Below are 17,497 nucleotides of genomic sequence, written 5' to 3' on the forward strand. Positions count from 1 at the left end.
AACAACTGTGTCAGAACCTGAAATGAAAGTGGAAATACTGTCAATACCTGACAAAACTGATTCAACAACTGAAAAGTCTGTGTCAAAACCGAGAACAGCTGTGTCAGAACCTGAAATGACAGTGGAAATACTATCAATACCTGACAAAACTGATTCAACAACTGGAAAGCCTGTGTCAAAACCGAGAACAGCTGTGTCAGAACCTGAAATGACAGTGGAAATACGATCAATAGCTGACAAAACTGATTCAACAACTGGAAAGACTGTGACTGAGGAGAAGGCGAGTGTGATAGTATCTACGGAACCTGTCGCCGTTCTTGACAAGACTGGCAAAGTCACAAAAGACAGAATGGCCAGAAAGAAAGAGACTGTGTCAAAACCGAAAACAACTGTGTCAGAACCTGAAATGACATTGGAAATACTATCAATATCTGACAAAACTGAGTCAACAACTGGAAAGCCTGTATCAAAACCAAAAACAACTGTGTCAGAACCTGAAATGACAGTGGAAATACTATCAATACCTGACAAAACTGATTCAACAACTGGAAAGCCTGTGTCAAAACCGAAAACAACTGTGTCAGAACCTGAAATGACAGTGGAATTACTATCAACACCTGAAAAAACTGATTCAACAACAAGAAAGCCTGTGTCCAAACCGAAAACAACTGTGTCAGAACCTGAAATGACAGTGGAAATACCATCAATACCTGACAAAACTGATTCAACAACTGGAAAGCCCGTATCGAAACCAAAAACAACTGTGTCAGAACCTGAAATGACAGTGGAAATACTATCAATACCTGACAAAACTGATTCAACAACTGGAAAGTCGGCGTCAAAACCGAAAACAACTGTGTCAGAACCTGAAATGACAGTGGAAATACTACCAATACCTGACAAAACTGATTCAACAACTGGAAAGTCTGTGTCAAAACCGAAAACAGCTGTGTCAGAACCTGAAATGACAGTGGAAATACGATCAATAGCTGACAAAACTGATTCAACAACTGGAAAGACTGTGACTGAGGAGAAGGCGAGTGTGATAGTATCTACGGAACCTGTCGCCGTTCTTGACAAGACTGGCAAAGTCACAAAAGACAGAATGGCCAGAAAGAAAGAGACTGTGTCAAAACCGAAAACAACTGTGTCAGAACCTGAAATGACATTGGAAATACTATCAATATCTGACAAAACTGAGTCAACAACTGGAAAGCCTGTATCAAAACCAAAAACAACTGTGTCAGAACCTGAAATGACAGTGGAAATACTATCAATACCTGACAAAACTGATTCAACAACTGGAAAGCCTGTGTCAAAACCGAAAACAACTGTGTCAGAACCTGAAATGACAGTGGAATTACTATCAACACCTGAAAAAACTGATTCAACAACAAGAAAGCCTGTGTCCAAACCGAAAACAACTGTGTCAGAACCTGAAATGACAGTGGAAATACCATCAATACCTGACAAAACTGATTCAACAACTGGAAAGCCCGTATCGAAACCAAAAACAACTGTGTCAGAACCTGAAATGACAGTGGAAATACTATCAATACCTGACAAAACTGATTCAACAACTGGAAAGTCGGCGTCAAAACCGAAAACAACTGTGTCAGAACCTGAAATGACAGTGGAAATACTACCAATACCTGACAAAACTGATTCAACAACTGGAAAGTCTGTGTCAAAACCGAAAACAACTGTGTCAGAACCTGAAATGACAGTGGAAATACTGTCAATACCTGACAAAACTGATTCAACAACTGGAAAGCCCGTATCGAAACCGAAAACAACTGTGTCCGAACCTGAAATGACAGTGGAAATACTATCAATACCTGACAAAACTGATTCAACAACTGGAAAGCCTTTGTCAAAACCGAAAACAACTGTGTCAGAACCTGAAATGACAGTGGAAATACTATCAATACCTGACAAAACTGATTCAACAACTGGAAAGACTGTGACTGAGGAGAAGGCTAGTGTGAAAGTATCTATAGAACCTGTCGCCGTGCTTGACAAGACTGGCAAAGTCACAAAAGACACACTGGCCAGAAAGAAAGAGACTGTGTCAAAACCAAAAACAGCTGTGTCAGAACCTGAAATGACAGTGGAAATACTATCTTTACCTGACAAAACTGATTCAACAACTGGAAAGCCGGTGTCAAAACCGAAAACAACTGTGTCAGAACCTGAAATGACAGTGGAAATACTATCAATACCTGACAAAACTGATTCAAAACCTGGAAAGCCTGTGTCAAAACCGAAAACAACTGTGTCAGAACCTGAAATGACAGTGGAAATACTATCAATACCTGACAAAACTGATTCAACAACTGGAAAGCCTGGGTCAAAACCGAAAACAACAGTGTCAGAACCTGAAATGACAGTGGAAATACTATCAATACCTCACAAAACTGATTCAACAACTGGAAAGCCCGTATTGAAACCGAAAACAACTGTGTCAGAACCTGAAATGACAGTGGAAATACTATCAATACCTGACAAAACTGATTCAACAACTGGAAAGCCTGTGTCCAAACCGAAAAAAACTGTGTCAGAATCTGAAATGACAGTGGAAATACTATCAATACCTGACAAAACTGATTCAACAACTGGAAAGACTGTGACTGAGGAGAAGGCGAGTGTGAAAGTATCTACGGAACCTGTCGCCGTGCTTGACAAGACTGGCAAAGTCACAAAAGACACACTGGCCAGAAAGAAAGAGACTGTGTCAAAACCGAAAACAACTGTGTCAGAACCTGAAATGACATTGGAAATACTATCAATATCTGACAAAACTGAGTCAACAACTGGAAAGCCCGTATCAAAACCCAAAACAACTGTGTCAGAACCGGAAATGACAGTGGAAATACTATCAATACCTGACAAAACTGATTCAACAACTGGAAAGTCTGTATCGAAACCGAAAACAACTGTTTCAGAACCTGACATGACAGTAGAAATACTATCAACACCTGACAAAACCGATTCAACAACTGGAAAGCCTGTGTTAAAACCGAAAAGAACCGTGTCAGAACCTGAAATGACAGTGGAAATACTATCAATACCTGACAAAACTGATTCAACAACTGGAAAGCCTTTGTCAAAACCGAAAACAACTGTGTCAGAACCTGAAATGACAGTGGAAATACTATCAATACCTGACAAAACTGATTCAACAACTGGAAAGACTGTGACTGAGGAGAAGGCGAGTGTAATAGTATCTACGGAACCTGTCGCCGTGCTTGACAAGACTGGCAAAGTCACAAAAGACAAACTGGCCAGAAAGAAAGAGACTGTGTCAAAACCGAAAACAACTGTGTCAGATCCTGAAATGACAGTGGAAATACTATCAATACCTGACAAAACTGATTCAACAACTGGAAAGCCTTTGTCGAAACCAAAAACAACTTTGTCAGAACCTGAAATGACAGTGGAAATACTATCAATACCTGACAAAACTGATTCAACAAATGGAAAGCCTGTGTCAAAACCGAAAACAACTGTGTCAGAACCTGAAATGAAAGTGGAAATACTGTCAATACCTGACAAAACTGATTCAACAACTGAAAAGCCTGTGTCAAAACCGAAAACAACTGTGTCAGAACCTGAAATGAAAGTGGAAATACTGTCAATACCTGACAAAACTGATTCAACAACTGAAAAGCCTGTGTCAAAACCAAAAACAACTGTGTCAGAACCTGAAATGACAGTGGAAATACTATCAATAGCTGAAAAAACTGATTCAACAGCAAGAAAGCCTGTGTCCAAACCGAAAACAACTGTGTCAGAATCTGAAATGACAGTGGAAATACTATCAATACCTGACAAAACTGAGTCAACAACTGGAAAGCCCGTATCAAAACCCAAAACGACTGTGTCAGAACCTGAAATGACAGTGGAAATACTATCAATACCTGACAAAACTGATTCAACAACTGGAAAGCCTGTAACGAAACCGAAAACAACAGTGTCAGAACCTGAAATGACAGTGGAAATACTATCAATACCTGACAAAACTGATTCAACAACTGGAAAGCCTGTGTCAAAACCGAGAACAGCTGTGTCAGAACCTGAAATGACAGTGGAAATACGATCAATAGCTGACAAAACTGATTCAACAACTGGAAAGACTGTGACTGAGGAGAAGGCGAGTGTGATAGTATCTACGGAACCTGTCGCCGTTCTTGACAAGACTGGCAAAGTCACAAAAGACAGAATGGCCAGAAAGAAAGAGACTGTGTCAAAACCGAAAACAACTGTGTCAGAACCTGAAATGACATTGGAAATACTATCAATATCTGACAAAACTGAGTCAACAACTGGAAAGCCTGTATCAAAACCAAAAACAACTGTGTCAGAACCTGAAATTACAGTGGAAATACTATCAACACCTGAAAAAACTGATTCACCAACTGGAAAGCCGGTGACAAAACCGAAAACAACTGTTTCAGAACCTGAAATGACAGTGGAAATACTATCAATACCTGACAAAACCTATTCAACAACTGGAAAGCCTGTGTCAAAACCGAAAACAACTGTGTCAGAACCTGAAATGACAGTGGAATTACTATCAACACCTGAAAAAACTGATTCAACAACAAGAAAGCCTGTGTCCAAACCGAAAACAACTGTGTCAGAACCTGAAATGACAGTGGAAATACCATCAATACCTGACAAAACTGATTCAACAACTGGAAAGCCCGTATCGAAACCAAAAACAACTGTGTCAGAACCTGAAATGACAGTGGAAATACTATCAATACCTGACAAAACTGATTCAACAACTGGAAAGTCGGCGTCAAAACCGAAAACAACTGTGTCAGAACCTGAAATGACAGTGGAAATACTACCAATACCTGACAAAACTGATTCAACAACTGGAAAGTCTGTGTCAAAACCGAAAACAACTGTGTCAGAACCTGAAATGACAGTGGAAATACTGTCAATACCTGACAAAACTGATTCAACAACTGGAAAGCCCGAATCGAAACCGAAAACAACTGTGTCCGAAACTGAAATGACAGTGGAAATACTATCAATACCTGACAAAACTGATTCAACAACTGGAAAGCCATTGTCAAAACCGAAAACAACTGTGTCAGAACCTGAAATGACAGTGGAAATACTACCAATACCTGACAAAACTGATTCAACAACTGGAAAGTCTGTGTCAAAACCGAAAACAACTGTGTCAGAACCTGAAATGACAGTGGAAATACTGTCAATACCTGACAAAACTGATTCAACAACTGGAAAGCCCGAATCGAAACCGAAAACAACTGTGTCCGAACCTGAAATGACAGTGGAAATACTATCAATACCTGACAAAACTGATTCAACAACTGGAAAGACTGTGACTGAGGAGAAGGCGAGTGTAATAGTATGTACGGAACCTGTCGCCGTGCTTGACAAGACTGGCAAAGTCACAAAAGACACAATGGCCAGAAAGAAAGAGACTGTGTCAAAACCGAAAACAACTGTGTCAGAACCTGAAATGACATTGGAAATACTATCAATATCTGACAAAACTGAGTCAACAACTGGAAAGCCTGTATCAAAACCAAAAACAAGTGTGTCAGAACCTGAAATTACAGTGGAAATACTATCAACACCTGAAAAAACTGATTCAACAACAAGAAAGCCTGTGTCCAAACCGAAAACAACTGTGTCAGAACCTGAAATGACAGTGGAAATACTATCAACACCTGACAAAACTGATTCAACAACTGGAAAGTCGGCGTCAAAACCGAAAACAACTGTGTCAGAACCTGAAATGACAGTGGAAATACTACCAATACCTGACAAAACTGATTCAACAACTGGAAAGTCTGTGTCAAAACCGAAAACAACTGTGTCAGAACCTGAAATGACAGTGGAAATACTGTCAATACCTGACAAAACTGATTCAACAACTGGAAAGCCCGTGTCAAAACCGAAAACAACTGTGTCAGAACCTGAAATGACAGTGGAAATACTATCAATACCTGACAAAACTGATTCAACAACTGGAAAGCCTGTGTCAAAACCGAGAACAACTGTGTCAGAACCTGAAATGACAGTGGAAATACTATCAATACCTGACAAAACTGATTCAACAACTGGAAAGCCTGTGTCAAAACCAAAATCAGCTGTGTCAGAACCTGAAATGACAGTGGAAATACTATCAATACCTGACAAAACTGATTCAACAACTGGAAAGTCTGTGTCAAAACCGAAAACAACTGTGTCAGAACCTGAAATGACAGTGGAAATACTGTCAATACCTGACAAAACTGATTCAACAACTGGAAAGCCCGAATCGAAACCGAAAACAACTGTGTCCGAAACTGAAATGACAGTGGAAATACTATCAATACCTGACAAAACTGATTCAACAACTGGAAAGCCATTGTCAAAACCGAAAACAACTGTGTCAGAACCTGAAATGACAGTGGAAATACTACCAATACCTGACAAAACTGATTCAACAACTGGAAAGTCTGTGTCAAAACCGAAAACAACTGTGTCAGAACCTGAAATGACAGTGGAAATACTGTCAATACCTGACAAAACTGATTCAACAACTGGAAAGCCCGAATCGAAACCGAAAACAACTGTGTCCGAACCTGAAATGACAGTGGAAATACTATCAATACCTGACAAAACTGATTCAACAACTGGAAAGACTGTGACTGAGGAGAAGGCGAGTGTAATAGTATGTACGGAACCTGTCGCCGTGCTTGACAAGACTGGCAAAGTCACAAAAGACACAATGGCCAGAAAGAAAGAGACTGTGTCAAAACCGAAAACAACTGTGTCAGAACCTGAAATGACATTGGAAATACTATCAATATCTGACAAAACTGAGTCAACAACTGGAAAGCCTGTATCAAAACCAAAAACAAGTGTGTCAGAACCTGAAATTACAGTGGAAATACTATCAACACCTGAAAAAACTGATTCAACAACAAGAAAGCCTGTGTCCAAACCGAAAACAACTGTGTCAGAACCTGAAATGACAGTGGAAATACTATCAACACCTGACAAAACTGATTCAACAACTGGAAAGCCCGTGTCAAAACCGAAAACAACTGTGTCAGAACCTGAAATGACAGTGGAAATACTATCAATACCTGACAAAACTGATTCAACAACTGGAAAGCCTGTGTCAAAACCGAGAACAACTGTGTCAGAACCTGAAATGACAGTGGAAATACTATCAATACCTGACAAAACTGATTCAACAACTGGAAAGCCTGTGTCAAAACCAAAATCAGCTGTGTCAGAACCTGAAATGACAGTGGAAATACTATCAATACCTGACAAAACTGATTCAACAACTGGAAAGACTGTGACTGAGGAGAAGGCGAGTGTAATAGTTTGTACGGAACCTGTCGCCGTGCTTGACAAGACTGGCAAAGTCACAAAAAACACACTGGCCAGAAAGAAAGAGACTGTGTCCAAACCGAAAACAACTGTGTCAGAACCTGAAATGACAGTGGAAATACTATCAACACCTGACAAAACTGATTCAACAACTGGAAAGCCCGTATCAAAACCGAAAACAACTGTGTCAGAACCTGAAATGACAGTGGAAATACTATCAATACCTGACAAAACTGATTCAACAACTGGAAAGCCTGTGTCAAAACCAAAAGCAGCTGTGTCAGAACCTGAAATGACAGTGGAAATACTATCAATACCTGACAAAACTGATTCAACAACTGGAAAGCCTGTGTCAAAACCGAGAACAGCTGTGTCAGAACCTGAAATGACAGTGGAAATACGATCAATAGCTGACAAAACTGATTCAACAACTGGAAAGACTGTGACTGAGGAGAAGCCGAGTGTGATAGTATCTACGGAACCTGTCGCCGTTCTTGACAAGACTGGCAAAGTCACAAAAGACACAATGGCCAGAAAGAAAGAGACTGTGTCAAAACCGAAAACAACTGTGTCAGAACCTGAAATGACACTGGAAATACAATCAATATCTGACAAAACTGAGTCAACAACTGGAAAGCCTGTATCAAAACCAAAAACAACTGTGTCAGAACCTGAAATTACAGTGGAAATACTATCAACACCTGACAAAACTGATTCAACAACTGGAAAGCCCGTATCAAAACCAAAAACAACTGTGTCAGAACCTGAAATTACAGTGGAAATACTATCAACACCTGAAAAAACTGATTCAACAACTGGAAAGCCCGTATCAAAACCGAAAACAACTGTGTCAGAACCTGAAATGACAGTGGAAATACTATCAATACCTGACAAAACTGATTCAACAACTGGAAAGCCTGTGTCAAAACCGAAAACAACTGTGTCAGAACCTGAAATGACAGTGGAAATACTATCAACACCTGACAAAACTGATTCAACAACTGGAAAGCCCGTATCAAAACCGAAAACAACTGTGTCAGAACCTGAAATGACAGTGGAAATACTATCAATACCTGACAAAACTGATTCAACAACTGGAAAGCCTGTGTCAAAACCGAGAACAACTGTGTCAGAACCTGAAATGACAGTGGAAATACTATCAATACCTGACAAAACTGATTCAACAACTGGAAAGCCTGTGTCAAAACCAAAAGCAGCTGTGTCAGAACCTGAAATGACAGTGGAAATACTATCAATACCTGACAAAACTGATTCAACAACTGGAAAGACTGTGACTGAGGAGAAGGCGAGTGTAATAGTATGTACGGAACCTGTCGCCGTGCTTGACAAGACTGGCAAAGTCACAAAAGACACACTGGCCAGAAAGAAAGAGACTGTGTCAAAACCGAAAACAACTGTGTCAGAACCTGAAATGACACTGGAAATACTATCAATATCTGACAAAACTGAGTCAACAACTGGAAAGCCCGTATCAAAACCCAAAACAACTGTGTCAGAACCTGAAATGAGAGTGGAAATACTATCAATACCTGACAAAACTGATTCAACAACTGGAAAGCCTGTGTCAAAACCGAGAACAGCTGTGTCAGAACCTGAAATGACAGTGGAAATACGATCAATAGCTGACAAAACTGATTCAACAACTGGAACGACTGTGACTGAAGAGAAGGCGAGTATGATAGTATCTACGGAACCTGTCGCCGTTCTTGACAAGACAGGCAAAGTCACAAAAGACACAATGGCCAGAAAGAAAGAGACTGTGTCAAAACCAAAAACAACTGTGTCAGAACCTGAAATTACAGTGGAAATACTATCAACACCTGACAAAACTGGTTCAACAACAAGGAAGCCTGTGTCCAAACCGAAAACAACTGTGTCAGAACCTGAAATGACAGTGGAAATACTATCAACACCTGACAAAACTGATTCAACAACTGGAAAGCCCGTATCAAAACCGAAAACAACTGTGTCAGAACCTGAAATGACAGTGGAAATACTATCAAAACCTGACAAAACTGATTCAACAACTGGAAAGCCTGTGTCAAAACCAAAAGCAGCTGTGTCAGAACCTGAAATGACAGTGGAAATACTATCAATACCTGACAAAACTGATTCAACAACTGGAAAGACTGTGACTGAGGAGAAGGCGAGTGTAATAGTATGTACGGAACCTGTCGCCGTGCTTGACAAGACTGGCAAAGTCACAAAAGACACACTGGCCAGAAAGAAAGAGACTGTGTCAAAACCGAAAACAACTGTGTCAGAACCTGAAATGACACTGGAAATACTAACAATATCTGACAAAACTGAGTCAACAACTGGAAAGCCCGTATCAAAACCCAAAACAACTGTGTCAGAACCTGAAATGAGAGTGGAAATACTATCAATACCTGACAAAACTGATTCAACAACTGGAAAGCCTGTGTCAAAACCGAGAACAGCTGTGTCAGAACCTGAAATGACAGTGGAAATACGATCAATAGCTGACAAAACTGATTCAACAACTGGAAAGACTGTGACTGAGGAGAAGGCGAGTGTGATAGTATATACGGAACCTGTCGCCGTTCTTGACAAGACTGGCAAAGTCACAAAAGACACAATGGCCAGAAAGAAAGAGACTGTGTCAAAACCGAAAACAACTGTGTCAGAACCTGAAATGACACTGGAAATACTATCAATATCTGACAAAACTGAGTCAACAACTGGAAAGCCTGTATCAAAACCAAAAACAACTGTGTCAGAACCTGAAATTACAGTGGAAATACTATCAACACCTGACAAAACTGATTCAACAACTGGAAAGCCCGTATCAAAACCAAAAACAACTGTGTCAGAACCTGAAATTACAGTGGAAATACTATCAACACCTGAAAAAACTGATTCAACAACAAGAAAGCCTGTGTCCAAACCGAAAACAACTGTGTCAGAACCTGAAATGACAGTGGAAATACTATCAACACCTGACAAAACTGATTCAACAACTGGAAAGCCCGTATCAAAACCGAAAACAACTGTGTCAGAACCTGAAATGACAGTGGAAATACTATCAATACCTGACAAAACTGATTCAACAACTGGAAAGCCTGTGTCAAAACCGAGAACAACTGTGTCAGAACCTGAAATGACAGTGGAAATACTATCAATACCTGACAAAACTGATTCAACAACTGGAAAGCCTGTGTCAAAACCAAAAGCAGCTGTGTCAGAACCTGAAATGACAGTGGAAATACTATCAATACCTGACAAAACTGATTCAACAACTGGAAAGACTGTGACTGAGGAGAAGGCGAGTGTAATAGTATGTATAGAACCTGTCGCCGTGCTTGACAAGACTGGCAAAGTCACAAAAGACACACTGGCCAGAAAGAAAGAGCCTGTATCAAAACCAAAAACAACTGTGTCAGAACCTGAAATTACAGTGGAAATACTATCAACACCTGACAAAACTGATTCAACAACAAGGAAGCCTGTGTCCAAACCGAAAACAACTGTGTCAGAACCTGAAATGACAGTGGAAATACTATCAACACCTGACAAAACTGATTCAACAACTGGAAAGCCCGTATCAAAACCGAAAACAACTGTGTCAGAACCTGAAATGACAGTGGAAATACTATCAAAACCTGACAAAACTGATTCAACAACTGGAAAGCCTGTGTCAAAACCAAAAGCAGCTGTGTCAGAACCTGAAATGACAGTGGAAATACTATCAATACCTGACAAAACTGATTCAACAACTGGAAAAACTGTGACTGAGGAGAAGGCGAGTGTAATAGTATGTACGGAACCTGTCGCCGTGCTTGACAAGACTGGCAAAGTCACAAAAGACACACTGGCCAGAAAGAAAGAGACTGTGTCAAAACCGAAAACAACTGTGTCAGAACCTGAAATGACACTGGAAATACTAACAATATCTGACAAAACTGAGTCAACAACTGGAAAGCCCGTATCAAAACCCAAAACAAATGTGTCAGAACCTGAAATGACAGTGGAAATACTATCAATACCTGACAAAACTGATTCAACAACTGGAAAGCCTGTAACGAAACCGAAAACAACTGTGTCAGAACCTGAAATGAGAGTGGAAATACTATCACTACCTGACAAAACTGATTCAACAACTGGAAAGCCTGTGTCAAAACCGAGAACAGCTGTGTCAGAACCTGAAATGACAGTGGAAATACGATCAATAGCTGACAAAACTGATTCAACAACTGGAAAGACTGTGACTGAGGAGAAGGCGAGTGTGATAGTATCTACGGAACCTGTCGCCGTTCTTGACAAGACTGGCAAAGTCACAAAAGACACAATGGCCAGAAAGAAAGAGACTGTGTCAAAACCGAAAACAACTGTGTCAGAACCTGAAATGACACTGGAAATACTATCAATATCTGACAAAACTGAGTCAACAACTGGAAAGCCTGTATCAAAACCAAAAACAACTGTGTCAGAACCTGAAATTACAGTGGAAATACTATCAACACCTGACAAAACTGATTCAACAACTGGAAAGCCCGTATCAAAACCAAAAACAACTGTGTCAGAACCTGAAATTACAGTGGAAATACTATCAACACCTGAAAAAACTGATTCAACAACAAGAAAGCCTGTGTCCAAACCAAAAGCAGCTGTGTCAGAACCTGAAATGACAGTGGAAATACTATCAATACCTGACAAAACTGATTCAACAACTGGAAAGACTGTGACTGAGGAGAAGGCGAGTGTAATAGTATGTACGGAACCTGTCGCCGTGCTTGACAAGACTGGCAAAGTCACAAAAGACACACTGGCCAGAAAGAAAGAGACTGTGTCAAAACCGAAAACAACTGTGTCAGAACCTGAAATGACACTGGAAATACTAACAATATCTGACAAAACTGAGTCAACAACTGGAAAGCCCGTATCAAAACCCAAAACAACTGTGTCAGAACCTGAAATGACAGTGGAAATACTATCAATACCTGACAAAACTGATTCAACAACTGGAAAGCCTGTGTCAAAACCGAAAACAACTGTTTCAGAACCTGAAATGACAGTGGAAATACTATCAATACCTGACAAAACTGATTCAACAACTGGAAAGACTGTGACTGAGGAGAAGGCGAGTGTGATTGTATCTACGGAACCTGTCGCCGTGCTTGACAAGACTGGCAAAGTCAGAAAAGACACACTGCCCAGAAAGAAAGAGACTGAGTCAAAACCGAAAACAACTGTGTCAGAAGCTGAAATTACAGTGGAAATACTATCAATACCTGACAAAACTGATTCAACAACTGGAAAGCCTGTATCAACACCGAAAACAACTGTGTCAGAACCTGAAATTACAGTGGAAATACTATCAATACCTGACAAAACTGATTCAACAACTGGAAAGCCTGTGTCAAAACCCAAAACAACTGTGTCAGAACCTGAAATGACAGTGGAAATACTATCAATACCTGAAAAAACTGATTCAACTGGAAAGCCTGTGTCAAAACCGAAAACAACTGTGTCAGAACCTGAAATGACAGTGGAAATACTGTCAGTACCTGACAAAACTGATTCAACAACTGGAAAGCCTGTGTCAAAACCGAAAACAACTGTGTCAGAACCTGAAATGACAGTGGAAATACTATCAATACCTGACAAAACTGATTCAACTGGAAAGCCTGTGTCAAAACCGAAAACAACTGTGTCAGAACCTGAAATGACAATGGAAATACTATCAATACCTGACAAAACTGATTCAACAACTGGAAAGCCTGCGTCAGAACCGAAAACAACTGTGTCAGAACCTGAAATGACAGTGGAAATACTATCAATACCTGACAAAACTGATTCAACAACTGGAAAGACTGTGACTGAGGAGAAGGCGAGTGTGATTGTATCTACGGAACCTGTCGCCATGCTTGACAAGACTGGCAAAGTCACAAAAGACACACTGCCCAGAAAGAAAGAGACTGAGTCAAAACCGAAAACAACTGTGTCAGAAGCTGAAATGACAGTGGAAATACTATCAATACCTGACAAAACTGATTCAACAACTGGAAAGCCTGTGTCAAAACCCAAAACAACTGTGTCAGAACCTGAAATGACAGTGGAAATACTATCAATACCTGACAAAACTGATTCAACAACTGGAAAGCCTGTGTCAAAACCCAAAACAACTGTGTCAGAACCTGAAATGACAGTGGAAATACTATCAATACCTGAAAAAACTGATTCAACTGGAAAGCCTGTGTCAAAACCGAAAACAACTGTGTCAGAACCTGAAATGACAGTGGAAATACTATCAATAACTGACAAAACTGATTCAACAACTGGAAAGACTGTGACTGAGGAGAAGGCGAGTGTGATTGTATCTACGGAACCTGTCACCATGCTTGACAAGACTGGCAAAGTCACAAAAGACACACTGCCCAGAAAGAAAGAGACTGTGTCAAAACCGAAAACAACTCTGTCAGAAGCTGAAATGACAGTGGAAATACTATCAATACCTGACAAAACTGATTCAACAACTGGAAAGACTGTGACTGAGGAGAAGGCGAGTGTGATTGTATCTACGGAACCTGTCACCATGCTTGACAAGACTGGCAAAGTCACAAAAGACACACTGCCCAGAAAGAAAGAGACTGTGTCAAAACCGAAAACAACTGTGTCAGAACTTGAAATGACAGTGGAAATACTATCAATACCTGACAAAACTGATTCAACAACTGGAAAGCCTGTGTCAAAACCCAAAACAACTGTGTCAGAACCTGAAATGACAGTGGAAATACTATCAATACCTGAAAAAACTGATTCAACTGGAAAGCCTGTGTCAAAACCGAAAACAACTGTGTCAGAACCTGAAATGACAGTGGAAATACTGTCAGTACCTGACAAAACTGATTCAACAACTGGAAAGCCTGTGTCAAAACCAAAAACAACTCTGTCAGAACCTGAAATGACAGTGGAAATACTATCAATACCTGACAAAACTGATTCAACAACTGGAAAGCCTGTGTCAAAACCGAAAACAACTGTGTCAGAACCTGAAATGACAGTGGAAATACTATCAATACCTGACAAAACTGATTCAACAACTGGAAAGCCTGTGTCAAAACCAAAAACAACTGTGTCAGAACCTGAAATGACAGTGGAAATACTATCAATACCTTACAAAACTGATTCAACAACAAGAAAGCCCGTATCAAAACCGAAAACAACTGTGTCAGAACCTGAAATGACAGTGGAAATACTATCAATACCTGACAAAACTGATTTAACAACTGGAAAGCCTGTGTCAAAACCAAAAACAACTGTGTCAGAACCTGAAATGACAGTGGAAATACTATCAATACCTGACAAAACTGATTCAACAACTGGAAAGACTGTGACTGAGGAGAAGGTGAGTGTGACAGTATCTAAGGAACCTGTCGCAGTGCTTGACAAGACTGGCAAAGTCTCAAAAGACACACTGGCACTAAAGAAAGAGATTGTGGCACCACCAAAAAGAACTGTGTCAGATCCTGAAATGACAGTGGAAATACTATCAATACCTGACAAAACTGATTCAACAACTGAAAAGACTGTGACCGAGGAGAAGCCGAGTGTGACAGTATCTATGGAAACTGTCACAGTGTTTGACAAGACTCGCAAAGACACACTGGCAATAAAGAAGGAGACTCAGTCAAAAACAAAAACAACTGTTTCAGAATCAGAAATGACAATGGAAATTCTTTCAATACCTGACAAAACTGATTCAACAACTCAAAAGACTGTGACCGTAGAGAAGGAAAGTGTTCCAGTATCTCAGGAAACTGCTGCAGTCCTTGACAAGACTGGCAAAGACACAAAAGACACCCTGGAAATAAAGGAGACTGTGTCAAAACCTAAAACAACTGTATCAGAAACTGTAATCACAGTGGAAATACTTTCAATACCTACTGAAACCGATTCAACTACTGAAAAGACTGTCACAGTAGAGAAGGCGAGTTTGTCAGCAAAGAAGGATACAGTGTCAGCATCTAAAACAACTTTTTCAGAACCTGAGATGACTGTGGAGATACTATCAATACCTACAGAAACTGATACAACACCAAAAAAGGCAGTGACAGTAAAGCAAGCAACTTTCAAAACTCAAGGACTTGTCCTTAACGAAGGATTTGAGATGACTTCTCAGGACACAGATACTACTTCCTCAGCCCTGGCAAGTGTTCCTCTCCCAACAATGAGTTACCTGAAACCTTCGCACAACACTGCTTTTGAAATAATCTTTCATCAGTATCAAAGGTTCCTGGAGAAAACCTGAATGAAAGGGAAATATTTGTGTTTTTTGTTTATGAGCCGCAAATATACACTCGGTGAGCACTTTATTAGGTAGACCTGTACACCATTTTGTTAATGCAAATGTTTAATCAGCCAATAATGTTTCAGCAACTAAATGCATAAAAGCATGCAGACGTGTTCAAGAGGGTCAGCTGTTTTAAAGACCAAATGTCGGAATGGGGAAGAAATTATTTTTTACGGTAGAATGATTGTTGGTGCCAGACAGGGTGGTTTTAGTATCTTAGAAACTGCTATCTCCTGGGATTTTCACACACAACAATTGCTAGAATTTGCAGAGAATAATGCGAAAAAACCCAAAACATCCAGTGAGCAGCGGTTCTGTGGGCAAAAAATTGTTGTTAATGAGAGCTATCAGATGAGAAGTGCCAGACTGGTCAAAATTGACAGGAAGGTGACAATAATGGACATAACCACGCATTACAACAGTGGTATGCTGAAGACCATCTCTGAACATGCAACGCATCAAACATCTAAGTGGATAGGCTACAGCAGCAGAAGACTTAATAATTCTAAAAAGTAATCAAATTAATTCCTAATAAAGTGCTCAGTGAGTGTATAGGCCTTGCAGCTGTTTTATGATTGAGCTTGGTTCGAAATTTAAATACATGCATTTGCGATTTGCTGATGTTAAAAACACTGTCGCAAGAAACAAAACGAGTTCAGAAGAATGTTTTAGTCATAATAATCATCGCTAAGCATATGGTCTTCACCAGTGGAACAGACTGTCTTTGGACATGGGCAGAGAGGAAGCGAAAGATTGAAGTTATAATGACATGCCCATTCTGTCTTTATAACTGTCAGGCCCCATGCCAGCTAGGTCCCTCTCAAGATGTGCTCAAGTCATACTGGGAATGGACTGTCCTTCCAGAAGAGGGGTCTCAACTGCACCCCAAAGGCCCACCGCCTGCATCGCTCGCAAAAGATATTGACAAACAACAGCTGTTCACCTGTCAGGTAAACACAATATGTGCACGGCGGTTTAAAATTCAAATTGCATCAGTCTCCTGAAACTCCAGGAAGATGTAATCGTAATTCCTTTGTGGCCCGGGTGCAGATACATTGTTTCCATTCCACATTTACAATGAAGTAGAGCCTCAACCCAAATGTGGTTAGTTGTTTGTGGTCAGCTGTTAGCTGGGAATTGTATATACAGAATTTTTATGAATTCTGCATTGTTACTTTTGTTCCATTGTAATATTATGAATAGTGAATTAATTATAGGAAGTTGAAAATTGATTCATGTAGTAGAGCTATTTTCAGTGCATTTCACTATTAAGTTTGTTTGAATTCCATGTTCTGTAAGGAAGCAAAGAAAGTGGAAAAAACTTTTTCTACTTTTTTCAGTTTAGGTGTGATGTTGTGTGAACTGTGTCATCCCATGATTTACCCCTTGGACTTGTTGACAGTGAGCTAGATTGAGCTGCAGGACAGCTCTGTTGCTCGACAAACCCAAAGGCACTGACCATTGTAAACAAAATACAAGTCAGCTAAAACTGCATGAGCTCATGCATGCTCAAAACCAAACACATTGTTCCATTATAGTGAGGTTGGTGAATTTATTCGCCAAGAATAAATAAAGTCCCTGTCTGATTAGAATTTGGTTAATAAGGTGTGAGGGAGCGGGGTCAGTAGGAGGTATGAGATACTGGCCACCCCATAACATTAGATAACAATAAAGTGAATAGAAGTCCCCCAAATATATTGGTTGTTCTATTGCTTAGCTTGAATCGAGCGAGGAAATAACAAATGGCAGGTAAACTCAACCTCAAGTCCCACTGAGTAGGAACTGGGAACG

At 40.1% G+C, this 17,497-nt stretch overlaps 2 protein-coding genes across 2 annotated transcripts in view; one reads left to right on the forward strand and one right to left on the reverse strand.

Annotated features, from left to right (window-relative positions):
- Positions 1–1,521: 1,521 nt before the first annotated feature.
- On the reverse strand, positions 1,522–12,744 carry LOC133128836 (perilipin-4-like; the record flags this gene model as incomplete). The annotated part of the gene is made up of 6 exons (XM_061242642.1): positions 1,522–1,566; positions 5,581–5,631; positions 5,860–5,997; positions 8,128–8,172; positions 10,312–10,545; positions 12,697–12,744. Coding segments are annotated over 6 exons (561 nt in total), but the record flags the coding sequence as incomplete, so codon positions are not given.
- Positions 12,745–14,557: 1,813 nt separating this feature from the next.
- LOC133128398 (nesprin-2-like) overlaps positions 14,558–17,497 on the forward strand; it is a 57,111-nt gene continuing 54,171 nt past the window's right edge. Inside the window, exons 1-2 of the mRNA XM_061241865.1 lie at positions 14,558–15,562; positions 16,504–16,656. Coding sequence (XP_061097849.1) covers positions 14,597–15,562; positions 16,504–16,656 — 1,119 coding nt within the window. The 5' untranslated portion in view covers positions 14,558–14,596. The remainder of the gene's footprint in view (positions 15,563–16,503; positions 16,657–17,497) is intronic.

The sequence above is a fragment of the Conger conger genome, chromosome 5, assembly GCF_963514075.1.
Source record: "Conger conger chromosome 5, fConCon1.1, whole genome shotgun sequence".
Lineage (NCBI taxonomy): Eukaryota > Metazoa > Chordata > Actinopteri > Anguilliformes > Congridae > Conger > Conger conger.